The 25,767-nt window shown below is 46.7% G+C and overlaps 3 protein-coding genes across 5 annotated transcripts; 2 read left to right on the plus strand and 1 right to left on the minus strand.

Moving 5' to 3' along the window:
• Positions 1-2,217: 2,217 nt before the first annotated feature.
• On the plus strand, positions 2,218-6,485 carry LOC112892232 (leucine-rich repeat protein 1-like). Its single transcript, XM_025959365.1, has 6 exons — positions 2,218-2,643; positions 3,908-3,979; positions 5,079-5,222; positions 5,354-5,425; positions 5,524-5,595; positions 6,147-6,485. The coding sequence occupies exons 1-6, from the start codon at positions 2,420-2,422 to the stop codon at positions 6,214-6,216; spliced, it is 654 nt and encodes a 217-aa protein (XP_025815150.1). The 5' UTR covers positions 2,218-2,419; the 3' UTR covers positions 6,217-6,485.
• Positions 6,486-6,671: 186 nt separating this feature from the next.
• Positions 6,672-11,063, minus strand: LOC112892231 (probable anion transporter 1, chloroplastic). The gene is made up of 10 exons (XM_025959364.1): positions 10,550-11,063; positions 9,537-9,644; positions 9,281-9,436; positions 8,700-8,915; positions 8,377-8,586; positions 8,160-8,297; positions 7,819-7,920; positions 7,607-7,672; positions 7,374-7,458; positions 6,672-7,280 (listed from the first exon to the last, which is right to left on the minus strand). Exons 1-10 carry the CDS (start codon positions 10,922-10,924, stop codon positions 7,183-7,185), a joined length of 1,554 nt encoding a protein of 517 aa, XP_025815149.1. The 5' UTR covers positions 10,925-11,063; the 3' UTR covers positions 6,672-7,182.
• A 4,465-nt stretch (positions 11,064-15,528) lies between these two features.
• On the plus strand, positions 15,529-25,452 carry LOC112894415 (protein ZINC INDUCED FACILITATOR-LIKE 1-like). 3 transcript variants are annotated; one of them, XM_025962120.1, is made up of 17 exons: positions 15,529-15,736; positions 21,543-21,583; positions 21,707-21,767; positions 21,892-21,994; positions 22,088-22,190; positions 22,279-22,332; positions 22,439-22,501; positions 22,775-22,824; positions 22,904-22,979; positions 23,175-23,375; positions 23,462-23,549; positions 23,698-23,783; positions 24,215-24,322; positions 24,649-24,693; positions 24,767-24,855; positions 24,973-25,016; positions 25,134-25,452. In XM_025962120.1, exons 1-17 carry the CDS (start codon positions 15,565-15,567, stop codon positions 25,235-25,237), a joined length of 1,488 nt encoding a protein of 495 aa, XP_025817905.1. In that variant the 5' UTR covers positions 15,529-15,564; the 3' UTR covers positions 25,238-25,452. The 3 variants fall into 3 exon arrangements, with proteins under 3 accessions (XP_025817905.1, XP_025817904.1, XP_025817906.1); XM_025962119.1 differs by lacking the exon at positions 15,529-15,736 and adding an exon at positions 18,279-18,559; XM_025962121.1 differs by lacking the exon at positions 15,529-15,736 and adding an exon at positions 18,631-20,595.
• Positions 25,453-25,767: the final 315 nt, after the last annotated feature.

Raw genomic sequence — 25,767 nt, forward strand, 5'->3', positions numbered from 1 at the left:
CGGCAGCAGGGAGATGGAAAGGGCGATGGGGCGGTGGCCTACCAGTCAGGACTGAGGGCAGTGCTGTGGTGGGTCGACGTAGGTGGGTCAAAGCCGTGCAGGACGTGCGGCTTCGTTGAAGGAGTCATGCAGGCGCAGGCTTGACGGCGGAGTCCCTTGGTGGCGATGCAATCCGGCGGCGGTGGCGCTCGACGGTCCTCCTCCACGCTCTCCCTCTTTTCTTCCTCCTTTGCTTCTCTCCCTCGGTTCGTGGTGGCGGTGAAGGGGAAAACCCCAAGGTGGCTAGGGTTTCCGTGGCGGCCAAGGGGATTTTTTTGGGGGCGCCGCGGCTAGGGTTTGGCAAGGGCGAGCGTGAGGGTGCGGCGGATTCTGGCATCCGTGCAAGGACGCGTGGCAGTTGGCACGGCAGCGGAGCGCGGCCAGGCGGTTTCGCTGCTTTGACAGCTAATGCACGCGGCGCGGGCAGGCGGGGACCGACAAGGCCTGACACGTGTGGGCGTGTCGTCCGAGCATGGGACAGTGCGGGTGCGGGATGGAGCGGGGTAGCACGGCAGCACGGCGTCAGGAGGAAGGGGAAGGGGAATAGTGCGGGTGGACGTGTGGGTTCAAGCTGGCAGTGGCTGAGGTCAGGGCGCGCGGGCGGCATGCTGGGCCGGGCTGCGGTGCTGGGCCGGTGCGGAGCTAGGCTAGAGGCGCAGGTTTGGGCCGGTTCGCGGGCCGTGCACGTTGGCAGGCCGGATTGGCTAGCTGGGCTGGCATGCGGGGTTTAGGTGGGTTGGGCTGGACTCAGGTTAGGGTAGGTCTAGGGTTTGGTCTTAGGCCGGGTTAGGCTGGGGTTAGATTAGCTTTTAAATTCGAATTCAAAGGGCACACTTCAAATTGAATTCCACTCACTTTCAAACAATCAAAACAAATGCAAACCAAAACCAACATACTCAAATAACCAAATTCGAAGAAACTCGAATAACTCCAAACATTTCACACTAACAATATAGTCCTTGATCCAATTTAGGTTTTAATTACTAGGAATTTGGGATTGAGATAGTTCAGACTTACATGTGATCCTAGCTATTAGCACATTGCACAAAAAGTTTTTTAAAATTCATGACTTTTCTAATTTATAACATTCCGAAAAATCTGGAATGTTACACCTTGGGTCGGCATGGGCACAACTTGTAGTGAAATAGATAAATTGCTTTTTGCGGCTTCCACGGAAATTCGGATTGGTGATGGCAGGAAAATCTCCTTCTGGCACTATGCCTGGACGGCAGGCCGCAGACCAAAGGACACCACGCCAGAAATTTACTCCATGTCAAGAAAGAAGAACAGGAACCTACATGAAGACTGACAACCAGTGGATCTGGGATATCACGCTACGCCCAAACATTAATACCCATCACCTACAGCAGTTCGTAGATCTATGGTTTATTGTGCGGGAGGTCAGCCTCAACCCGGAGATCGCAGACACAATAAGGTGGAAGTGGACGGCCAACGGAGAATAGTCTCCAGCTTTGGCTTATCGGGCACAATTTTTCGGCTCCGTCGCAACAAAGCTACGACCACCGATTTGGAAGCCGTGGGCACCACAAAACTGCAAATTCTTTGCCTGACTCATCATCAAGAATAGAGTTTGGATGTCCGATCGCTTGGCGGTCATGGGCTGGCCAAGGAACGACGTTTGTCCCCTATGTCGGGCTGAGCCAGAATCTGCGCACCACCTACTAGTTACGTACCGTTTCACTAGGCGAGTGTGGAGCCTAATCGCGGAGTGGGTCTATTACCACCAGCTCCTCCCAAAGTCATTGGGACATCACGTACTCGGTTAAGAACTGGTGGCACATGATGGGGAGCCTTCGGGACGTCCCGCCAAGGGCGCTCAAATCCCTCCTCCTGCTGGTCAACTGGGAGATTTGGAAGAAGAGAAATGCAAGAACTTTCAACAGTTGAGAATGCTTGATGACAATGTTCCTCAGCAAAATCAAGGAGGCGGCGCGGGCGTGGGGAATTGCCCGAGCTCGGCACCTGGCTGATCTCATCGGAGCCTAGTGGTCAACGAGTGGCCACACCTTGTACAGTTTTTTGACCGCTCTTTTTTCTTTTTATCACTCTAGAGAGCTTTCCGTGTCTCTCGCTTGTTACTTCTTTATTAATAGAAATGCACACAGTCTGTGCTGTTCGTTCAAAAAAAATCCAGGTGATTGTGGGCTTGTGGCAATTTTTCATAGAATCAGTACCAGCTGAGTGGACGCCGCAGAAGATCCTCACGAACAAGCAGCTTTAACCGCTCCACTTCCGACCTGGAGTGCCCCCCAGTCCTGACTCCTGACTCCTCACTCCCACTCCCCCTGCTTCGCCGCTTTCCCCACCCCTCCTCGTCGCCGCTTGCTCTCGGGAGTCGAAACCCTAGCCAACCAGCTCGATGGCCTGGGCGGCGGCTACGGCTGCGGCGCTGGTGGTTGCGGCGGCGGTGCTGTCGCCGGCCTCCGTGGCGTCGGCGTCCAACGCGGAGGGCGACGCGCTGTACGCGCTGCGGCGCGCGCTCAAGGACCCCAGGGGCGTGCTCCAGAGCTGGGACCCCACCCTCGTCAACCCCTGCACCTGGTTCCACGTCACCTGCAACCGCGACAACCGCGTCACCCGCGTGTGAGTTCACTAGCCCTCTCCTTGGCTCCCTGACATCACACACCGGCTGTTCCTAGTTAATCTTTGGTTCCGTACTTGAGTGTGCTTGCAAAATGCAAATTGTAATGGTATTGGGTTCGATAGGCGCGTTCCATCTTTGTATGGCGTGATGCTCATTTTTCTGGAATCTGGAAGTATGTGGCTGTTCCAGACGGGAAAGCACCCAAATGGTTACTCTCTGATGGCATTAAGCATTAACTTTCCCAATGAATATTTGCTTGGCACCTGCTGGTTGATAATACTTGGTTATCCGCATTCTAGTCATGCCGTCAATCACGCAACTGCAATGTTTCCTATTAGTCTGGTACAGGGCCTTTGACCTCCCTTTGTCGTGACGTTTGTATCAAAATAAAACATTGGTGTTAACAGCTTAGATGCTTGTCAAATGGCAATCTCCCCCCTGTTGTAATTGTCAAAAGTATCGTCAGTTAGACAGACTTTCTTTGTATTCTGGTTCAGGCTCTACTGTAATCGCGCACTCATGGCACGCATGCTCGTAAAATTATATGCTTTGTGCTTAGCTGTTGCTTGATGAAGTCACTTTCATTGTACAAGTAAATTTGCAGTCTGCTAATCAGATCCAAAGGTAGTTATCATATCCATTTGGTTGCTGGAAGCAATTGCTCCACAGAAATGGCTTCATGTAATCCAACTTCCAGCATGGCATCATTTGTTTGTAGCAAAATATGCAAGCCTTCCTTTTTGGTCTGTTTTCAATGACTACTAGGATCATGTATTAGTTAGTTTTTCTTTTTTATATACAAAACAAAGAAACATCCTGTCACATCATTGTGCTGCCTGTACAAGTTCGTGTCATAAATAGTACAACATAGTATATATCATATGCTTTGGGTTACTAAATTTGTCATAAAAGTATTTGAATACTGCACAGTAGAAATTTATAATTAAGCACCAGCTACTTCTACTCTCAAGTTATGGTTTGGTACATGGGTGTATCGGATAGCTGTGCTACTGCTGATGCAATCTGTCTTAACTTACCGACAAATTCCTTCCATGTTCCTAATTGACATTTATGGATCTGACCACTCGAATATACCGATTCTTGGGCAAACCGCAAACTTCGTGTCCAGCAACGTGTTTTTGTTTCTGTATTTAATATCTGTATGAAATGACCATGGCAGGATCATTTGCAGTATTATGTTCTTTTCAAGTTTCCAGATACGTCATTATGTACGGCACTTTCTAACACTTGTGTATCTTGTAGGGATTTGGGTAACTCCAATTTGTCAGGCAATCTTGTTCCTGAACTGGGGCACCTTGAGCACTTGCAATATCTGTGAGTCTGACAAAACGTTATTGCCTCGTCTTTCTTTTCTGTTTTGCATAGTCAAGCTGTACATAAAGTTGATTTGCAAAATGAAAAAATCATTGTCAATTTTGCATTTGTATATGGTGAGTGACGAATGTAGTTTCAAATCCTGGAGATGTCAGAAAAGGAACCTAGCTTAATCCTGCTTCCACTATTTCATTTGTATTTCGCTCATGCAATTTCTTGCTCTGAGAATTTGGTGTCCAGTAATGAGAATGCGCATATTAGATGTGCAGCTGTGAAGGGATCCTACCGAGATTTGTGCTAGAGATCAGTTCTAGTGAAATCCATTTAAATAGATTTTGTGGTAGGCTCTGAACAATAAAAAAAGTATGCTTTGCATCACATCATCACCAGAAAACTAGAATACTGTGCTTGGATTGAAACCTCCTTATCTTTGCTCGGATTATTTTCCCTTCACATTCATATTTATGAACTTTTCACATCTCTAACTGTTAAATCATTGTATGAAATTGGTCAATCAGTTACTTAAGATACTGATTACAAGTTTGTTTTCTTACATCATATTCCAGTATATTGCTGATATACTGGAGGGGTGGTAGAAAACCACTGTAGCCTGGAGAATATTGCTGATATTCATTAGCAGAGAAAATAAAACAATTTAAGAAGCTTGAAAAAATGTCATGTGTATTTTGACACATATGGGCTAGGAGTAGTAGCAGTGCAAACTTCCTCCTTTTTTCTTGAAAAAGGAAAACTTCCTCCCATTTGTCCCTTCATTTCTGCAACTTAGCTGGCTTAGTATACTGGCATCGATCAATCCCATTGGTGGAAACCAGATAGCTGAGTAATTTTTCCAGTGAGCTGTTTTGTTCACAGCTATTGTCATCTGATCTTTCAATATTCAGTCTTCGGATGGTGCATCATGATACAGAAATGAGTTTCAATGTGTTTTATAGTATTAACATATGCTTCATCTTTTGGTTATCTTGTCGTCTCATGACTGCACTGATCATCCATTAAACTTTCAACAGTGTTTCAGAATCCAGTGTGCTTGAAGTTTGCATTCGTACAAGTTCTCTGACATCATTCTTAATTGTTACAGAGAACTCTACAAAAACAATATTCAGGGCACTATCCCAGCTGAGCTTGGGAATCTGAAGAGCCTTATCAGCTTGGACCTGTATAACAACAACATTACAGGGAACATACCAAAGGAACTTGGCATGATGAAATCTTTAGTATTCCTGTGAGCACTGATACTTTAGTTTGAATGCAACCATGTCTTCCTTCTTTACAGTCCGTGTCACTCAGTATCGTGTTAAACTGTTAACTGTGTTTCTTTTTTCTTTTTTCTTTTTTCTTTTCTTGTTTTTCTAGGCGACTTAATGACAACCATTTGATGGGTCCAGTTCCAAGGGAACTGACAAAAATCTCTAGCCTCAAAGTGATGTAAGTCTTCAGCTTCCTGTTATGCATTTGCTGAATTGCATGTCTTTCTGTACATGTTAATGACAATACTTCCTCCTGTGCATGCATACTTCTTCCAGAGACGTCTCAAACAATGATCTTTGCGGCACAATCCCAACTAGCGGGCCTTTTGAGCACATACCATTGAGCAAGTATGATCTGCAGACTCCTCCTCAATTCCTCTACTAAATAAACTGATTTACTTGATTCTTACCTTTCTGCGTATAGTGTTGTCTATTTTAAAGGACCAAGAGCCATTAGCATTTAACCATGGTATCCAACAACCCGGAACTAATACCACATGAAGTTACAAAATCGATTTATGAGGAACCTCAATTAAGTTTATGTCTGATATGAGGTTTTTAGATATCCTATATGTTCTTGCATGTTGGGTGAAAAGATACACTTGCATCTACCATGATCTTATATGAGTTATACCATCCATGCTGCAATATCTGACGTAGATCTACAATTATTATTTTATTTATTTGATTCATTTATATGCCAAATGAGGATTAAATGGCACATTATATGTTTTACAAAATGCTCATTTCTTTTGATGACCTGAGGATGCATGGACTAGTTTCACTGCCTGCTGCCACATAGTGTGAAACTTTACGAGCCATTCATAATCAGCACATCTATATGCCAAACTCGTTTGTCCTGCCTGTGTTGTTTCTAAACCAATCCTACCTCACTGCAGCTTTGACAATAATCCAAGAATGGAAGGCCCGGAGTTGCAAGGGCTTGCAACGTATGACACAAACTGCTGAAGTGGCAAGCAGCTCTCGTCGCTCACACGACATGGATGTCAGCGGATCAAAACTTTATCGGAGCATATTGTAGAGAAGTATGCCTGGTAGCTTGTAGCAGTACCTGCTAGTAAAAAGCAGGGCGGTACCTCGCTGTGTAGATAGTAAAAAGCTTGTAGCACTCTGTTGAGACCTCTTGGACTGATGGTCCAGCGAACTGAAAATGCCAGTGTATGGTTGGTCGATGAACTGGAAACGTGGAAATATTTAGTTGCCATTTTCACCGTATCGTTTGATGATCTTCGCCTCAGACATGAGACGTAATGCTTCTCTCTTGATGGGTTAGCCTCAGACCGCTTAGTGAGGAAGCTAAACTTCATCTTTTACGAATTCAAAACCACAAATCCTCTTGGATGCAGCACTTTTCAAGTCAAACGTTCCAGAGTAAATTACACTTCCATCTTTGAAAGTGTCGATGAAATAATACTTTGCCATACTCAATCAAAACTCAAAAGGTTAATAGATACATATGCATCAAATGCTGAATGTGTTAGTAGTAACCCCTTGCAAATTTTCTTGCTGTAATCTACATGGAGCTGTTACAGAAAGGAACTATTCAAGAGAGGAGTAACATGTCAAAATTACTACGGTGTATGATGATGAATCCTTCAGCTATGCTGTACAGGGATACCTATACTCAACAAAATATACAGTCACATATCCTGCAGGCGCTTGCATTACTCAACTCATCCATGCTTCGTTTGCAATTTTTTGCAAGTGTCTTGATACAAGTGCAATCAAGCAGTATCCAGGATTGGGCAGACTTTTCGGAATCTCACCTTGGGAGCTATCAGTCCACTGTTGCCTCTTCCCGAAGAGTTGAGTTGCATGGGGCTGCATCTGTTGTCTTGAACTTTATCCAGGGGGCAAGTTGTTGATCCAGGGCGAATATGTCACTTGGAACTGTGAGCATGCTATGTACACTCTTCAATCAAGAATTTTTTCACCGGTTGAGAACACATTCCATACCAAAGTCCCAACCAGATAGAGCACTACAGATACCTCAAAGACATTATCCCAGGAACCTGCATTTTTTGGGGGGATTACGTTCAGCAAGCAAGCTGGGTTTTAAAATAGGCTGCTAGTATGCAACGCAAGAGAGCGAGATTAGACCGAACCATGCTGCAAGATGTATCCTGTTGCTGCTGTGCCAAATACACCAGCTAAAACCCCAGCCGTGTTGGAAAGACCAAGCAGTACACCCTGAAAGACAGGGAGAAGGCAACCACCGTTTAGTACCTACGGATTCACTTATATTCTAGGTTCCGGAATTTCACATATGACAGTAGCATGGGTCTGACTCATGTGTGGAATAAAATGTTATACTATAGGACATGGAGGAAGAGATTACAGCATATCGTGGGCCGATGTCTTGGTGGTTTGAGTATAGACCAGACTGCGAGAATGCATCAGTTCCCTGACAATGGGAAAAACATAATGCAATTAGTTTTGTGATTAGCATGCATGTAGTGATAAACCTGGAATTGTTTGACTATATGAAAATGCGTTGTTCTATTACCCAACAAAAACTGGACACGAAAAAGAAGCAAAATGGAGAATTACCTGGCTACAAGCCATGCACAACACCGCCATGGCAGGCGAGTTGACATGGCTTAGTTGAGTTAGAAAAAACGCTGGCCCCAAGAATCCAATTGATTGCATGATCTGAAAGAGGTGTAAATATATATGAAACAATAGAAAACAAAACTCAACAGACGACTAAATGTATATGAAAAAAGGGCTAACTTTGCACTGCTCTGCAATCTACTGACTTAAGTGCCTTCATACTACTTAACTATGGTCTTTGCTAATGTATAGTGATTACTAGTGTTTTCATTGCATGGTTTGCATTCAATGGATCCTTATAGCTTATTTACTTAGTTGAAGTGAAGGGAACTCTTTACCTTCCGAACTGTTGTCACAGATACTCCTCTACTGACAAGGGTATCTGCGATCCAACCACCAACATTCGCAGAAACTGCCATCGTGAACCAGGGAAGAACGCAGAAAAGGCCGGACTCCATGAGGTTGAATTTCAGAACCTATTTCAAAGAAACTTTTTAATGTACAAGTGGTAAAAGTTCAAGATCCCGAGGTAGAAAATTTGTTCTCTAGTATTACCTGGTTGTAGTATGTGGGCATCCATGTGAGCAAAATGAAAGTTCCCCAGTTATGGCAGAAGTGAGAAACTATAAGTGCCCAAACAGGTGGTTTTGATAATATTAGTTTCCATGGAATTGTTTTAACAGGCTCGCCTGCTGTGCTTTGACTAGTAATAAGCTTCTTTTCTGCTGCACTGATTCCAGGATCTTCAAGTGGGGAACTATATGCCTTAAAAATAAACGTGCAATAAATTTAGAGGTGATACGATGAAATCAGAAGTCAATTTTTGCTACACTGGAAGAATTTCATATGTACAATGCAACACTTGAAGACAAAAGTACCTTGGTTACCCATGTCGTCAACCAAACAGCTCCTAGAGACCCAAATGAATAGAAGACTGATGGCCAACCAAATTTATGTATCAGTAAGGGGGAAAATGCAAGGCCTGTCACTGAACCAAGGTACATTCCACTATACACAAGAGACAATGATCTGCTCCTCTCTGATACAGGAACCCATTTTGAAAGAATATTATTCATTGCAGGCATGGCAACCCCCTGGAGCAAGAATGAATACGCTGTTAAATCAGAGAAAGGTGTAGAAAGGATATCAATAACAAAAGATGCAGAGCTAAGCAACCAGAATACACTTGTCATAGCTGGTCAAGGCTGGTATGGGTTCCCAGCAGGGTGAGCACAGGAGCGCATAGCTGCTTGTGAACCTAATTTTTCAAATTTTCTAGAAAGTACTAACTTAAGTGTAGCAAACATTTCAAGGAAGTAATGATATTCCCTTCAGGTAACAACCCTAGGGGCAAAAGTCTATCAACATTCAAATTATGCCATCATTTGATACCCTCAAGAAGTTTCTGAACTTGGATTAGAAAGGAATATATGTAGGTCCATGAGTAACTAAGGCTTACCTCACCAATTCCCATGAAAGCTCGCACGACAAGAAGAAATGGTAAGCCAAGCTGTGCAGCGATGGGAGTAAGAGCTGTAGCTATGGACCACCAAACCACCCCGAAACCAAGGACAGTCTTTCCTCCAACAGTATCTGCCCATATTCCTCCAGCTATCTGCAATGATTATGGGATTAAATTGTTTAGTAGAAGTTACTGCCTTTTATCCGAAATCCAGAATTCCTGGACGAAGCAAGAATTTCTCGTACTTACTGACCTGAGTTAGGAGGTAGCCCCAGAAGAAAGACGACTGGATGAGACCAACAGTTTGAGGGTTCCAACCAAACTCTGCGGACATAGGCAGAATAGCAATGCTCATGTTCACCTGCAAATGATAGTACTATAAACCTCTCACAAACAAAACAACACCACTATGCACACACCCATCGAAAACTATTACCACAATCATAGTCGTCTCTGGATTTTACTATTGATTTCCAGCTGACATAATTGATAGCAGGTACATGCATTTTGCTGCTGCAGTATTCATGAAAAAGACTGGAACTGTTCACATGATTACATCAAACAAAAAGTATGGCAACAAAGGGAACAAGAAGGTTGGTTTGGACTTGTGATGAACACCGTGAAAGTTTATCCAGTAATGCACGCTTAATGGGACATCGGTAGCGATTGGAAATATGGACACGACCTCCCTGATGACATATTCAATGTAACCAGAATCAATTTGCAAGACCATGTTTTCCCTTTTGGTTTTGTGCAGCAGATTATGTAGCATTTTCTGTAATATTTTGTAACTTTTTAGTCTGAGGGCACTTTCATATATTATATAAAATCCCACCCCCCCCCCCCCCCCCCCCGCCTGCATTTCCAACCGTTGCCAAACAAAGGATATAGAAAATCACGACCCACCTCACCATACCTCATGTCATTTCCCTATCCCTATCGAGGTGCCCATCCAAACGCCACCACCGTAGTGTCACCAAACTACTAGGTCAGTTCGTGCCTTTATGCTCTCCTCAAGAGAGAAATGCGCAAAACTTGAAGCATGTTACAACAACTAACTATTTCGACCACCGATTGTAAAACTGCAGAGGCATTTGGTTTTCATTTCTGAAGAGCACATAGTCACCTCTCAGCTCTGAATACGTGAGCTAGCTATCTGACCAGCTTGATCGTTCGTGGCACTGCGGTCATGCAGGCCAAGCAGGCGATGGCAGGCTGAAAGAGTGAAGGACTAGCCGAGTAGGGGGTTAGCAGAGGCACACGTACCCGGTCCATGTTGCAGAGGAGGAAAGCGGAGAAGCAGAGGAAGACGATGGCCCAGCGCTTGGGGAACTGCGCCTGCTCCTCCTCCCCCTCCTCCTCGTCCCCTTCGGCGTCCGCCTCCTCCTTGGCGAGCAGCAGCCTCCGCACCGTCTCCAGCAGCGCCTCGCCAGCGTGCGGGTCGTGGCCGTCGCCCCCACGGCGGCCCCGCCGAGGCGGCGTCTCCGGCTGCAGGTCCGTCCGCCGCAGCGCCCGCCTCCGGGCCAGGCCCCCGGCCCGACGAGCCCACGGGCCGCCGGCGGCGGAGCCAGGCCGGCCGCCGGGGCGGAGCACCGGCGCGGGGCGGCGGGGGCAGGAGAGCGGCAGCAGGTGGAGGAGCATGGCTGCGGCAGGATAAGAAGAGCGGTTCCGGCGCGGCGCGAGCAAGCGGGGCGGTGAGCAAGCGGCGCACGCGAAGCTCCCCCGCGGCGTGCGGGAGATATTTTTTTTCTTCACCCACTCGAGCTCCGGAAGAACTGGCTCCAGGGCTCAGGCTGCTGGAGCCGCGGTGGTGGGCGGGCGGGCGGGCGTTCCGTGGACCGTGGAGGCCTGGAGGGAGACGGGTTCCCGCTGCGGATGCGATGCCGCGGAGCGGGGGCGGTGTGGCCGCCGCGGCCGCCTGGGGATACGAATGGCTGTGGCGCGCCGAGCAGCGGCGAGCGTATCGGCGGGGTGCCCCGCTATATCTGCCCACCTGGCGCCTGACGCGTGCGTGGGCGTCCAGCCAACTCAGCGTCGCATGCACACGTGTTTGGCCAAACCAGGAGGTGCGGAAGATTTTTTTTCTGGCACAGCTAGCCTCCAGACATCCGATCAGAATTTTCGTCACAATATAGATAAATAATAGTATAATATTAAAAATTAACATTTGCAATATAAAAAATAATGTATATAAATGACTCTGATATCCGATTTGAGGATGGAAAATTTCCACCACAATATAAACATCATGTTTCATGCAACATCCATTACTATGCAATGTAAAAAACAATAATTGTAACATCGGTACTTATCTCTTGCAACATAAGTCGGAGCGTCCAATTTTTTCTAGGCATCGGATGTTCCAATCCTAATATTACCTTTCTTTTAATGAGGACAGAGGGAAGATGAGTAGATGACCAGATCTCTATTATTTTAAGTGTGTACTGGACCGTAGAATTTGCTTGGAATTATCTTAAACTCCAAATTTTCATTCCATGCAACCTTATCCTTGGGATGTTTTGGAGCTTGTCCAATTGCTTTTTCGTGTGTACCCGTGATTTTGCCAATTCTAAAATTATTTCCTCCATCTTAAAATATATGATGTTTAGAATAAATAAATTAATTAATTTTAGCGTGTATTGTTAAAAACGGAGGTACTATAATCTCTATGCTTTTTTAAGCGTTTTAGGCATGGTATCTAGTTGTGGCGGATCCAGAAGCTAAATATTAGAGGTTCATCTTCCATTTCTTCTTCCTCCTCCTTCACTTTCTCTTCTTCTTCCTCCTCCTTTTCGACCATGGCCGGAAATTATAGTGGGGGCTTAGAGGCAGACCTGGCTCTAAGCCTATGCAACGGAGGAGACCGCCAGGGCCCAAGCGGAGGGAGGCCAAGAGCTAATATGTCCATATACCTCCATGCTCTAGGTCTTAAAACTTCTCCGGCCACAGCAGCCACGTGCAGGCACACAAAGTCAGAAGGAGGCTGTGATCAAGATCAAGGCCTAAAGCGCAGGCACAACACACACCGTACGTGGATCATCATCAATCATCCTATCATCTATCGCCGGCCCTCGCTCAAGAGGCAAAAAAGATCGACGAATCATCATCTTGTCGATTGGGATCGCGTTGCTTTCCTCTTGGTGTGTGTGCGTGCCCTCGCCTGTTGCTGTTCCTACTTCCTAGCCAGTAGGCGCCAGCAGACCCATCACCGTATCATGGTAACACCGAGATACTAAGTGGCCTTCCTGTTGCTTTCTGATTCTCTAAATTTGGTAATTATACTATATAGTTTTATTTTGCCGCTAATTTAGTTTGTACTATTAACGTTGTTTTTCAACAATTAAATTTATTATTAATGCTATTTTCTCATTTATCTGTTACATATAAATATATTAGCTTAAAAAGTCTATAATATTAAGTTCGCACTAGGGCTCTCAAAATCATAGAGTAGGCCCTGCTTAGAGAGGGCTCCATGGACTTTATGGAGGTAGGGGGTTGGAGCCCCCTCAGCCTCCGGTGTATCCGCCCCTGTTGATGCAACCACGCAGGAAAAATACGGAAATAATGAGCAAACTCATAAGCAAATAAACAAAACAGGCCTCGTTGCAAATAAACGAAAGCCCAGTAGGAAAAGGCATTTACGGCCCAACATGGCGGGAGCAGCCACGAGTCCACGACGTTGGCAATGCTATACGCCACTGCCTACCCTCTCTCCTCTCGCCTCGCGCGCGTACTCCAGCGGGCGTCTATATATACGAACGCGCCTGCACTCCCCGCGCGATCGGTCGTCGCTCGCTACATGCACACGTGCAGTGCTCACACGCAGTAGACCACGCGCGTCTCGTAACCGCCGGCGCGAGAGGACATACCGTCCGGCGAGATGGACGGCGGTTCGGCGTCGGCTCCGTTGCAGCTGGGCGGCGGCGCGGCGAGTGGGAGGCGGCGGCGGCAGCGCCACGAGGGGTGCCCCGGGTGCCGGCTGGACGAGGCGAACAAGGCCTACGCCGGCGTCCCCTACCGCAACTTCTCCTACGTCTGGGCCGTCTGCCTCGCCGCCGGTGAGTTCTCCGATCCCTCAACGGTTTTCTCCCCAGCTGCCCCCCCTCTAGCTCGTGCATGTACTCGATCTTCTTCGCGTCGTCTATAATGGCTTTTCCTTCTCTCGTAAGCTAGCTACGCCTGCTGCGCGTTCGTCGACGTCCTAGCTAGACCTAAACGGCCGGCGTGCTACGGGCACCGCTCGGTACAACGTTTATATACCTACCATTTTTGTTCGTCGTCTCGGGCGCCCGATCCGCATCGTCCACGTGGCTTGCGTGTTATCCTAGCGCATATATCGGTCGATGGGCTTGGTGGGCCAGACCAAGACCAAATAAAGTACAGGAGAACTTGCTGCTTGCACGGGAGAGTATTTTCCAACAGACTTTATACTTACCCATGGTACAAATAAAGTACGATAGTTACACCACCTGTGATAACACCGGGAGTACTTAGATTTTAGTATGCAAAGGATAACTCCCTTCTTTTTCTTAAGACGCACGTCATGGCTGTATGTAAGCAATGTACGTATTAGTGGTAAAATAGACTTGGAGACTGCACCTCTAGCCTTAGGGTAATCTCAACATGAAATTATTAAGTTTCCATGGCTGCCATGTCACCTAGAAACTTTATATAAAAACTAAATCACCCAATGCATAGTTTATTTATGTGGATCCATAAACTTCGTACATCCTTATCTGGTCCCTCTTCTCACCACGTCCTCTTCTCTCTTCTCTCTCACACTTCCCCCCTCCACTCATCCTCACCCCGAGCGGCGAGTGAGTGGGCGGAGCTTTGGAGCATTGAGCGGCGAGCTTAGGCGTCGAGCGAGTGGCAGGCTCCAGTGGTGAGCGGGGCAGGTGGGCACCACATGAGCGGTGAGGGAAGCATGGGCACTAGCCGCGGCCGCGGCGGAGCATGCTTCGTGCGGGGGAGCCGCTACTCTCCTAACGCCTATCGTTAGAGAGGACCGGTTTAGCATGTGGGTCCACTCAGTAGAGACCATAATTTTCCCAACGCCAAATAATCTCCGACGGTTTGTTCGGTCCTTAATCAACTCGGTTTCTCATTTCTGAAATGATTCCATCCTCTCACCTCATTAAACCTCTTAGCATGTCAGATTTTTCAATACATGGCATCCTAACAAATGCTAAGAAACCGTCCTAATAAGAAAGGTTTGGACGGCCCCTTACTACGAAAAAGAACGGGACAATTGGGCACTTGGGCATTTCAACGAGCCCATCACCTGAATTTGGATCCGTTGATATCTATTTGATCCAACGATTCAACTTCTGTGGTTTCTCTATTTTTGGGGGGTAAACAGGGATGGTTATTTTTTATTCCTTTAATAAATAAGGAAGGAACTTTTAGCTTAATTGTGAGAATAGCCGAGTAGGTGGCTGATGTTATTTCTTAGGAAATGTCTTGGTTGCTAATTTGTTTTTTTCTGAGAAAAATTTCAAACCAAATTAGTAAATGTTCTCTATCAGTTGATAAGAATTTTGAAGAGTACCTAGGAAATATTTGATACACAGAACAGACAATTTGAGCACACCTCTTTGGAGGAAGCGCTGTAGAACAGTACTACTATGTCTTTTTAATTAAGGATAAGAATCTCCCGTTTGCTCGAAGGGGTTTCGTAGAGCTGTCCTATATTCTAAATGACGGGAAACATATTGCATGAGTTTACTTCTTAGGAAAAAAAAATAGAGCGTTTGGTTGATCTGCATCTATCTCCGGATGCAATTTGAGAGTTTTTTTTTGTGGAAGGCAATTTGAGAGTTGTGAATGTGTTAAATTGCGGGATATTTGCAGAGAACTTTTTTTACACGAACCTGATTTTTGGGCCCATCCGGGGATCCAATGGACGCCTAGTTAGACTGGGCAGCGAAGACCTTTTACGGACTTTATAGAGATTCAGTACGGGCTTCCATGCTGCTCCCGTATAGAAGGGGAAAAAAAATACACCCCTAACTTTCCACGCAACGAGCACACGCGTTCGGGCACGTGGCGCGGCCGCGAGGGACTGGCGGCCCAGCAGGGCCATGCGCCGCGCGCCCACTCGAACCTACTCCTGCTTCGCGCCCGTGTCTACAGAAAATGCCCGGCCTTCCTCCGATCCGGCCACAGGCACATAGCTGCCTGCCTGCCTTGCACGCATTGCCGCCACGCACACCGATTTCCAGTCCAGTGGCTCGTGCGGAGCTGCGAGGGGAGGGACCGACCGGCGGGTCGAGAACGAAATGGCCGGCGGCGACGGCGAGGCGTCGGCGGCGCCGTTGCTGGCGGGGGCGACGACGACGGAGCGCTACCGCGAGGGTTGCCCCGGGTGCCGGCTGGCCGAGGCGAACGAGGGCAAGACCGGCGTACCCCGCCTCAGCTTCCTCTACATTTGGGTCGTCTGCCTCGTCGCCGGTGAGTCCCCCCGTCCCCGGCCCCGGCCTCTTTTTCCGTCTTTTCTCTTTCTTGTGTGCTGTTTGTTTGCAGCTTGCATTATTCTAGCATCACTGGAATGCGGTAGAAGCCTGAAGAAACGGCAGGTAGAGAGATTAATTTAGGATTACTAGTATATTGTAACAGTTGCAAAGAATATCCCAACGAATTAAGGAATTAACGGTAGTCGCTGCATGCCTGGCTAGTCAGAACGGACTAGACTAGTAACCGGGTCACCGTACACTCTTATCTGTCCGTACGTTGGGAGAAGGACGCGTACGCGGCGATGTGGTGTGGCAGTGGCAGAGAACGCAGGTCGCTGTTGTCCGGTTCTCCCGGCCAGCTGCAGTTCTGTTTGTTTGCATCCCTCCGTCTCGCTGTCGCGCGTGACCTCGGCATGGATCTGCGGTGGGGGCGCTGCGCTGGTCAACGAACGGCCGTTGATCGAGTAGACTGCCGAGGGCTACAGATTCGACCAACAGCGACACGCGTATGCGCACCTTTTTTCTCTCTCTAGATCTTAATCATATTAGACTAATAGTATTATAGAAATATTATAAGCATTAAATGTCATGCTATTGCTGATATAGTAGAGTTATTTATGATGAAAAAGGAGGAGAAGTTTTATAAAATAAGAGAAGTTTTCAATCTTGATAACTGCGCAATAATAGACGGGCCTTAGAGCATAAGTAACAAAAAAGTTATACTCGATGAGTCACCAGATGCTCTTCATTAGCAATTTAGCATACAAACTCCCAAGTCCGTCCGGCCACCGTGCCAAAGATTTATCGGTTAAATACGTTGTACGTGTACATTATAAGCCGGCCAATGCAGCCTGCGCCGGTCGTCATGTACACACAACAGCATCATGCTGCTCGCAAGCAAGCAAGTGTGCAAAAGGCCCGGCCGGCAACGAAAAGAACCCACAACACAATGCTCACTTCCTGTCATGTGGCCGCGCTGGCGGGTAATGGCCGGTGCACGACGTGCCGGTGAACGAAGCCGCCCGGCGAGGCCGCTGTCCACCTACCCGTCGGTCCCGCCCATGCCATCACTCGCTGCCCGCATGGCGTGGCGTGTCATGACGCCGGCCGGAAGCTTCCCGGAAGCTGCGCGCGGCCTGCCTTTTCGATTCCCGGCGGATCGCGCGGCCGGCGTGCGTGGATGGAGTCGATCGCGCGCCGGGGAACGGGACGGCGGGACGGCGCGGCCGCTAGCGAAGCGAGGCGGCGGCGTATCCGCACGGACGTTTGCTGTGGTAGCGACGGCGAGGATCGGGATGTCCGTACGCTCGCACGGTACACTGGTCTCGCGGCTATTCCTCCGGCCGGCGATGATCCGGCGGCCAGCGGACGGACGACGACGGCGACGGCCGCGAGCGAGCGAGGGAAGCTTCCTGGAAACCACCGTGCACCGGCCCCTAGCTAGTTGCCGGAGTCGCTCTCTTCTTCGATCTAGTATCCGAAACGAGCGCGGCGACGAGACGTTCCGGCGCTGTCCGTCTTACGCATCGCAACTTCTGGCTAGCTAGCGACGCGACCACCTCTAGGCTATAGCTAGAGCTAGCGAGCGAGCGAGCGCCGTCCCCGTAGCTAGATCCGCGCCCGATCATCGACCGTACCCGTCGCCGTCGGCTCCTCATCCCACCGGTCGATCGGCTGGTGGCGATACGTGCGGCGGCGTACCCCATGATGTCGATCGTGTCGTCTACGGCGCGCGCGGCTTCTGATTTCCGTCCTCCTCTCTCTTGACCTTGACGCCGACCGATCATGTATCCATCCTGGTCGGACGGCCGCGGTGACACAGCCAGATGATAGGCGAGCCCGGCTATCGGTCAGTCTGACCCGCAACGTACGGTATATACACACTAACATATATGCCCGTACATTGCGACGAACCTGTGGTAAATTTTCTTTTACATGGATTTATCTTGTTTTCACCTTTTTGTTATATTTAAATCCGTTTAGGTTACAACATAGTATTGTTATTCAGTTCTCATTATTTATGCTTTGGGTCCATCTATCGTTTGGATCAAGCTAAACTTTTTGGTGGAAATAAACGTTGTGTGTTTTAGTAATAGGTAGACATTACTCGATAATAATAACGACGATTTATGATAGCTCTGCGTTGTTGCGGCGAAGAGGAGTGGAGGGAGGGAATTGACAGTCACGCGATCAAAGTTCGCAGCGCCGTGGAGATGGAATGACACGTTCTAAGAGCTCTTATCATATTTACCTTTCTTAACTAATCTTTTCCGTCAAGCCCTTCCAATACGTGTAGATCCAATGCAAGGAGATTGGGGAGCACCAAAGCGAAGCAATTAGGTGGAAATAAAATAAATGTTGCCGGATGACCTAAAAACAGCCGAATTAACTAAACTGTAATAACTCCCTTTTTGATCGGTCGTGTGATGAAAAGAGAAAACGCACGCAAGGGCCTGTCCCGGCCCGTTCACGCGCATGACCTCTGGGAATGTCAGGGTGCGCGTCTCACGTGGTCTATAAGAACGGACGCACCCTCTTCAAATTGGCGTCACTCACTGCATTAGCTAGTATAGTTTCTTCCGATCGAGTGGCAGCTGCGAGAGCCGAGAGCTAGAGGGTCGAGAAATGGCCGGCGGCGAGGACGGCTCGCCAGCGGCGGCGGCGCCGCTGCTGCTGCTGCCGGCGGCACGGGAGGAGAGGAGGAGGAGGGCGCGGTGCCGCGAGGGGTGCCCCGGGTGCCGCGTGGAGGAGGCGAGCAAGTCCCGGGCCGGCGTCCCCTACCTCAACTTCTTCTACATCTGGGTCGTCTGCCTCGCCGCCGGTCAGTCCGGCTCGATCGCTCACACTTTTCTCCCGATTGTTCCTGGCGTTACGTACCCCCCCCCCCCCTCCTCTCTCTCGGGTTCTTGGGTAGGCACGCACGCGAGCTCCAGACGGAGCGCCACCCGGCCGCTGCGTTAGAAGCTTCCGCCGCACGCGCATCTCACCTGGACGTGTACGTGTTCGTGTCCTGTAGCACCCCTAATATAATCCCCTACAGATTACTATATCCTATATGGGCTCCATACAAATAAGGATATCTTAGTTTACTCACCTAATAAACCGGTACGTGATTCACGGTGCGCGGATGACTTAGCTTGTGGATTTGCTGATAAGAAATTTGGGAGCAGCGAACGAACATAGGAGTTTTGGCTTTTTTTTTGCTACTTTATTTAAACGCAACGTACGTTACCGGTCGAACTGTTTCTCTAGAAGAAAGGCAAATTAGTCCCGACTGAAGTTTTCAGAAATCTGAACGGATGAAGAAAAGGTCGTCCATCCGGTGATCCTCTCCACCGCGAACGTGCGGTGCGGCGCAGTAGTAGTCTGAACTGAAGAAACGGCAGCAGGCCCCGCAGCTATACCGGAAGCAGGAGTAAACCAGCTGGCATTAACTAGTTGCTACCGTAACCGTGCAACGGGATCGCGCCATCGGTCGAGCTGATCCGACGAGCGCTAGCTCGTCCTCCGCTGCGAGGATCATACCATGGGATCGGAGGACGAGGCGGCGGCGCCGTGGTTGTCTGGTTCGCTGGTTGGGTTTGGCGCCGGCTTGGCACGACGCGCTCCACCTTCCTCCTCCATGCTTGTGAGCCGGTCCCCATCCGTTCGGATCCTGGAAGCGCGGCCGGCTTTCCGTTTCGAGGCCGTGGCCCCGGCGCCGCTGCTGCGGGCACAGCGCCGCCTCTTTCCGGCCGGCTAAATCTCTTGGTCGATCGGGGGCCGTCGTGGCCGCCGGTGCTGCCCGCCCGGCTCGTCCGTTGCGGGGAGCCACGAAGCTTCTCGGAAGCTACGCACATTCGCCGGCCGGGGCGCTTCCGTTTCCGTCCGGCCGGGAGATCGAGCGCGCATGCAGTCGACTCGAGACAGGTCCTATTCATCAGGGCGGGATCGGCGATGTGTACGTGGATTTCACGAGGGTACTTGTCCCACGTTCTTTTCTAGGAAACTTATACTAGGTCCCGTTTGGCCGGGTTTCGGCCTGTTCCAGTTCCACCTGGCACACAACTGTAGCATATTGCAGTGGTACTGTGGAACACTATTCGTTACTGTAGTAGAGGAGATTGTTCCTCTAGCTCCGCCTCGCCTTAGGTTCATCACTCGTGGTGGTCAAGCATATTTACACGTAAACTAGAAAACAGCGAAAAAGAGACAATCCTAATGGGACCGCACTTATCGTAGACGTCGGGGACCGCGGAGAGCACAATAACCGGCAACCACACGTTGATCGAGAGGATACTTTAACCTCAAGTTACGCAATTAACAAGTTCAGATACTTTTTGCACAAGTCTGGAAACTGCAAACGGGGAACGTACTTGCAAATGTACTGGCAGTGATCGAAGCCGTTCCAAACGGGACGGAGAGACCCAGCCAACCCTTTGATCACCCCGCCTCCTAATTTTAGCCAAACCCAAGATAAAACCCCGAAAACGAAGGAAGGAACTCAGCTCCAGAGGCCGAGAATTCGCACTAGCGCATCACACATCAGCGCCGGTTAAACTCCATTTGGTCAGCTCCTCGTTGCCCAAGGAGCATGTCCTGCCGCTCCCATGCGCCGGATCCACCCGGACAGAGCCACCACACGCGCGCGCGTACCCCACCCGGCGGCGTCCTCGTCCAGCTCCTGACCTTCGTCTGCTGCCCGGACGACCATGGCGGGCAGCGGTGGCGACGGCGGCGCGCCGCTGCTCGTCGGCGACGGGGCGCCGGCGTGGCGCGAGCGCTGCCCCGGGTGCCGGCAGCAGAGGAGGGTGATGGCCTCTGACCGGATACCGTACGCGGCCTTCCTCTACATCTGGATCTCCTGCCTCTGCGCCGGTACGAATGTAATGCCCATGCGTACGTGTCGTCTCTTAGTTCTTCTACATGCAGCAGATCGACCGCACGGGATCGGACGTGGGGCGCTGATCTCGATGTCGAGTCGTCGTCTTGCGAAACAGCAAGCTCGGTGACCGTCACTAACTGAAGAACAATGTTGATAGGCCATGGGAATCTGATTCTCAGAGTCGAATCCGGAGTGATTTTTATTTTCCAAGAGTACGCATGCAGGAGGGCTTTACATCTTCAAGACAAACAATTCAGAGTGTGACTTTTAGAAAAGTAGTAGACAAAGACAATTCATTTTCATACCAAAACCTCTGCACATAGGACTGATGTGTCTAGTCCTGCTGATAGTGTGATCTGTTCTTTGGCACTGCCTAAATATATAAGTGCTGGTGCTTATTCGTGGCATAGGTTATGGTTGTTTTGTTCAGGGGTTTTCCTGAGCAAGTTTCAACGAAGAAAGTACTCCAGTTTGACAGTGGTTGGTTGTCTTTCCTTCATTGGTGCTTACCAGTTGACATCCATGGATTGAGATTTCAGAATGCTGGATGATATTAAATATCAGCTGGCAACGTCACTAGAAGGAATTCAGACTACCAGGAGTCAGGAGTGGTCCAAAACAGCCCCTGCTTACTTCATTTTACTTGCTACTTAGCATTCACTGTTTTTTTTTGCACCATGCTGGCATGCACCTCTTTAGTGAAAACATGCTAGTACAACTCATGCGTAATATTGATTGGCAAATTTAGTGACATGGAACTATGAAAGTGCCAACATGTTCATTTTGAACACTCTGCACACGTGATGGACCTCATGTTTTTTTTATGTTAAAATGCATTTTTACGGGGCGTCTTATACTGTCCAAAATATATGTCTGTTTTTGTTATCAGTTCTTTTTTTTTTCATTCAATAGCTAAACTCTTATATTTTTCCTGATCCAGCTCTGCCAATCCAGTCATTGTTCCCGTATCTGTACTTCATGGTATGTGCAAATTTCTAAAATACAAGCTTTACATTCAGTAACGTGCCAAACACTTGGAATATTCAATTAATTTAAAATAAAACTTCTTTTAAATATTCATCTTAATTTTTTGCCATCCAACAGATCAGGGACTTGAAAATCGCAAAAGAAGAGCGAGACATTGGGTTCTATGCTGGTTTTGTTGGTGAGCAGTGTCTTCTGTCATTTTCACTGATTAATTGAGTAAACCTTCGGTTATCTTTAATTTGACTATGGTTTATCTTCAGTGCTCTTTATTGTGTTACTGATATATTTCATTTATCTTTTAGGGGCAACTTATTTCCTTGGAAGAACCATCAGTGCTGTGCCATGGGGCATGTTTGCTGACAAGTATGGAAGGAAGCCATGCATTGTGATCAGCATCCTCTCAGTGTAGGGAACATAATATTTAGACCCATTGTGGGAGCATACTTCGCACTCAATTAAACAGGACTGAAGTAAAAGTTATTTTGATTCTCCTTTCAGGGTTGTGTTTAACACGCTTTTTGGCCTTAGCACAACTTACTGGATGGCAATTGTAACTAGGGGGTTACTTGGATTGCTCTGTGGCATACTGGGGCCAATCAAGGTAACTCACCGTGTGGATGGCTGGCCCAATGAGCTTACTAATATTTAGGTCCTACTTTCTCATGGTTGCTCGCATCTGTATTTTATAGGCCTATGCTTCAGAAGTCTGCAGGAAAGAGCACCAAGCTCTAGGAATATCTCTTGTAAGAGCAATCCCTTTTGTATTTTGTGTTCAACTTCTTCCTTGAGCAAATTCTTCAGTTTGTAATGCTTCATTGTAGCTAAGTTACGTCTAACATAATGTCCTAGGTTACATCGTCACGAGCGATCGCTCTTGTTATTGGACCTGCTATTGGAGGCTTTCTTGCACAGGTGAGGATTACCGGTTTGTGCCTGCATGGCTGCATCATGTATGTAGCTGTAGCTGTTCTGTTACGTCAAAAAAAAAAACAAGCTGAAGCTAAACATTTTCATCCAACAAGATTGTAAGAATAGAACATATATATGGAACAAAGTGGGTATAAGTATATCCTTAGGTTAATTTCACTGTATATACATTAATACATAAGATTGCACCTAATAGTGTAACAAAGAAAATATTCAAAAATGTATGACTAACATTATCTATCCTCTATGCTTTATTAGCCAGCAAAAAAGTACCCCAATCTTTTCTCTGAAGAGTCCATATTTGGGAGGTAAATTTTTATCATCATACTATTAGTATTATATTGGTTTTCAGTCTAGATAAACCTTTAAATTTGGATCTACTTTCAGGTTTCCATACTTCCTCCCTTGCTTCGTCATATCGGTACTAGCAGCAGGATCTTGTATTGCATGCATTTGGCTTCCGGTACACCACCTCATCTCCCTTTTGATTTTTCTCTTGGAATTCCAACTAGCTACATCCTTTCAAGAAAATAAATGAAATATATTTGGACTTATATGTCTCCATTCATTGCAACCTTTTGTACTTGAAAAAACATTTCTTTCGAAACTTTCTAAAGATCTCAAGAAGGTTCCTCAAAATTTTACCCCATCTTCTCAGGAAACACTGCACTTTCACAATGATGACAAGGTAGAAGTTATTGATGAACTGGAGGCACAAGCTGGTGACTCCAACTTAGATGCTCGAAAGGCTAAAGAATCTAGAGGTGAATCTACAAAGAATCTGCTAAAGAACTGGCAATTGATGTCAGCAGTAATCCTCTACTGTATCTTTTCTCTGCATGACACAGCTTATCTTGAGGTAATGTTCACTTTGGCCCTTGAGATGTGTTCTAATAAGAAGCTGCAAATGGGGATGCTAATATGTTGTGTAAAAACTATCTTCAGATATTTTCACTTTGGGCTGTTAGCAGCAGAAAATTTCGGGGCCTGAGTTTGACATCCCAGGATGTTGGAACTGTTCTGGCCATCTCAGGTGTGTTTTGTTTTTCCAAGTTATAAGCCACTGAAAACTGAATATGACAAGCACAATCGAATTACTATATAAATAGCACTCATATTTACCACTTCCTGTTAGAATTTTCATTGAATTATTTAGCTGACAAAAATTTCATTTTTTTTAGGTTTTGGTGTTCTTGTATATCAACTTGCAATTTATCCTTTCCTTTCCAAGTATTTTGGACCAGTCAAGCCATTTCGTCCTGCGGCGGTATGCAAAAAATGCATCTTCATGTGGTTTACTTCTGTACGCTCTTGTAAAAGAATTTAGAATTTTCAAAAATAGTTTATAATATTTGGGGAAACAAATAGGCATCAATGGGACAAAATGAATCAAATCAAAATTATTAGATATAGATTTGAATATTAGGTAGAGGAGAATATTGATTGATCCTTTTTATGGAGACTGAAGAGGTGCTCCTTGCGTAAATTTTTCTAAAAGAGGTGTATCGAAGCAAATCCACAGCTTTATCAAGATACTTCTTCAGTCTAATTTATCTTTGCCCATACTTAATTCAAATGAGTGTTTGGTTTAATAGGATTTGTCATTTTTAGTACCAAATTCTTCTTTTTTGAAATGGAAAGAAATATTCTTTGAAACGGATTTCTAGTACCAAATTCAAATGTACACTTGATTCTTAGGTCTTATCCATACTTCTCCTTGCAACATATCCCTTCATGACCAACCTACATGGGCCGGAGCTCAAGATACTTATCAACATAGCATCGCTTTTGAAGAACATGTTTGCTGTAAGTCCAGTTTCTACGAACACGTTTGCCGGACCATGTTGGTCCTTTTCTTTTTCCTTGTTTCTTTGTTTTTGAAATTTGTATGAACCATCTTTTATTCCATCCTAATACAATAACTGGAAGTGCTTTTGATGGCAAAAGTTTCTTTTATCGGCATCGGCCATTAGAATAGGGAAACGTTGATATCATCTGTGCTGATGTAAATGAGCATTAATTTAGCGAATTCTTGGATAATGCACAATTATCTTCTTTTGGAAATATAAGTTAAGTTCAAAAGGGATTTTTTTGTTACAAACAAATTCTGATGTATCATCTGAACAAAACAGGCTACCATTACTATTGCGTGCAACATTCTGCAAAACACTGCAGTGGTACGTATCAGTTCTGTCTAATAACCTCAATATCTGTCGATGCATTCTCACTTCTCTGATGAAACATGCGCAGACACAAGAACAGAGAGGTGTTGCAAATGGCATCTCCGTGACTCTGATGTCAATGTTCAAAGCTGTCGCTCCAGCAGCAGCAGGGATTCTGTAAGTATTTTCTTTTGGGTTTTCTTTACCTTTTATGGCAAGAAATCAACTATTTTTCCACATAACAATAATATCTTGAATTAGCACCGGTTAACTTGTTTTCTTGCCTTTTCACAGGTTTTCATGGGCTCAGAAACACATAAGCGGGCTGTTCTTACCAGGTAAAGGACATATACATGGCTCCTCCAATTTCGCCGTTTGCCTTACCTTAGAATGATGACAGGAAACTGAATATAATAACTAAGTGCGTATATTTGTTTCATTTACACAAAATGCAGGTGATCAGATCCTGTTCCTGATGCTAAACATGGTGTCCGTAATTGGTCTAGTTCTGACATTCAAGCCACTTTTCTCCCTGCCAAATGCGATGAGCCGTTCTTAACCCTGTGTATATGAAGTTTGTTAGTTGTGAGTTACATCAGGTCCACTGTTAGATTACAGTCGTGGGTTTTGAACTGCAAGAGTTCATGTATTGTGATGGTTCATACTTTTCGCCTTATGTTCAGTTAAGTAACCGGATGCAAAGGGTTCTCTGAATTTTCGCATAGACATTTATGGGTCATTTTAACTATTTGCACAACGGCAGGGGTGTGTAAATCATTCAGAAATTATTCTAATAATTATTTAGATCTAATAGCTTATTACTATCAATGATAATTAGTCTATGATGGCTGGATGTTTCGGATTTTTTGTAAGAACTTTTAGGATTACTATCCTTTTCTTAGAGCATCTTGTGAGGATTAACATGAAGGCTATAAAAGTTCATCAGTTCCTAATGATTAAGATATATGAATAGAAAACAAATAATTCAATCAATCAAATAATACGATATATCGATTAGTTTACAATATGGAGTCGGACTCGGACTCAGTACGTCGATCAAGGTTCCTTGGTAGGACTCGGACTCGGTAG

This window comes from Panicum hallii, chromosome 5, assembly GCF_002211085.1.
Source record: "Panicum hallii strain FIL2 chromosome 5, PHallii_v3.1, whole genome shotgun sequence".
NCBI lineage: Eukaryota > Viridiplantae > Streptophyta > Magnoliopsida > Poales > Poaceae > Panicum > Panicum hallii.

Excerpts from the sequence above, each read along its gene's own strand:
- LOC112892232 (XM_025959365.1), top strand. The coding sequence starts at position 2,420 with ATGGCCTGGGCGGCGGCTACGGCTGCGGCGCTGGTGGTTGCGGCGGCG. Across the intron at positions 2,644-3,907 it reads GACAACCGCGTCACCCGCGT|GGATTTGGGTAACTCCAATT; the intron begins GTGAGTTCACTA and ends TGTATCTTGTAG. Across the intron at positions 3,980-5,078 it reads CTTGAGCACTTGCAATATCT|AGAACTCTACAAAAACAATA; the intron begins GTGAGTCTGACA and ends TAATTGTTACAG.
- LOC112892231 (XM_025959364.1), bottom strand. The coding sequence starts at position 10,924 with ATGCTCCTCCACCTGCTGCCGCTCTCCTGCCCCCGCCGCCCCGCGCCG. Across the intron at positions 9,437-9,536 it reads GGGGCTACCTCCTAACTCAG|ATAGCTGGAGGAATATGGGC; the intron begins GTCAGTAAGTAC and ends TAATCATTGCAG. Across the intron at positions 7,921-8,159 it reads CTGTGACAACAGTTCGGAAG|ATCATGCAATCAATTGGATT; the intron begins GTAAAGAGTTCC and ends CACCTCTTTCAG.
- LOC112894415 (XM_025962119.1), top strand. The coding sequence starts at position 18,364 with ATGGCCGGCGGCGAGGACGGCTCGCCAGCGGCGGCGGCGCCGCTGCTG. Across the intron at positions 22,825-22,903 it reads GAAGAGTCCATATTTGGGAG|GTTTCCATACTTCCTCCCTT; the intron begins GTAAATTTTTAT and ends ATCTACTTTCAG. Across the intron at positions 22,980-23,174 it reads TTGCATGCATTTGGCTTCCG|GAAACACTGCACTTTCACAA; the intron begins GTACACCACCTC and ends CCATCTTCTCAG.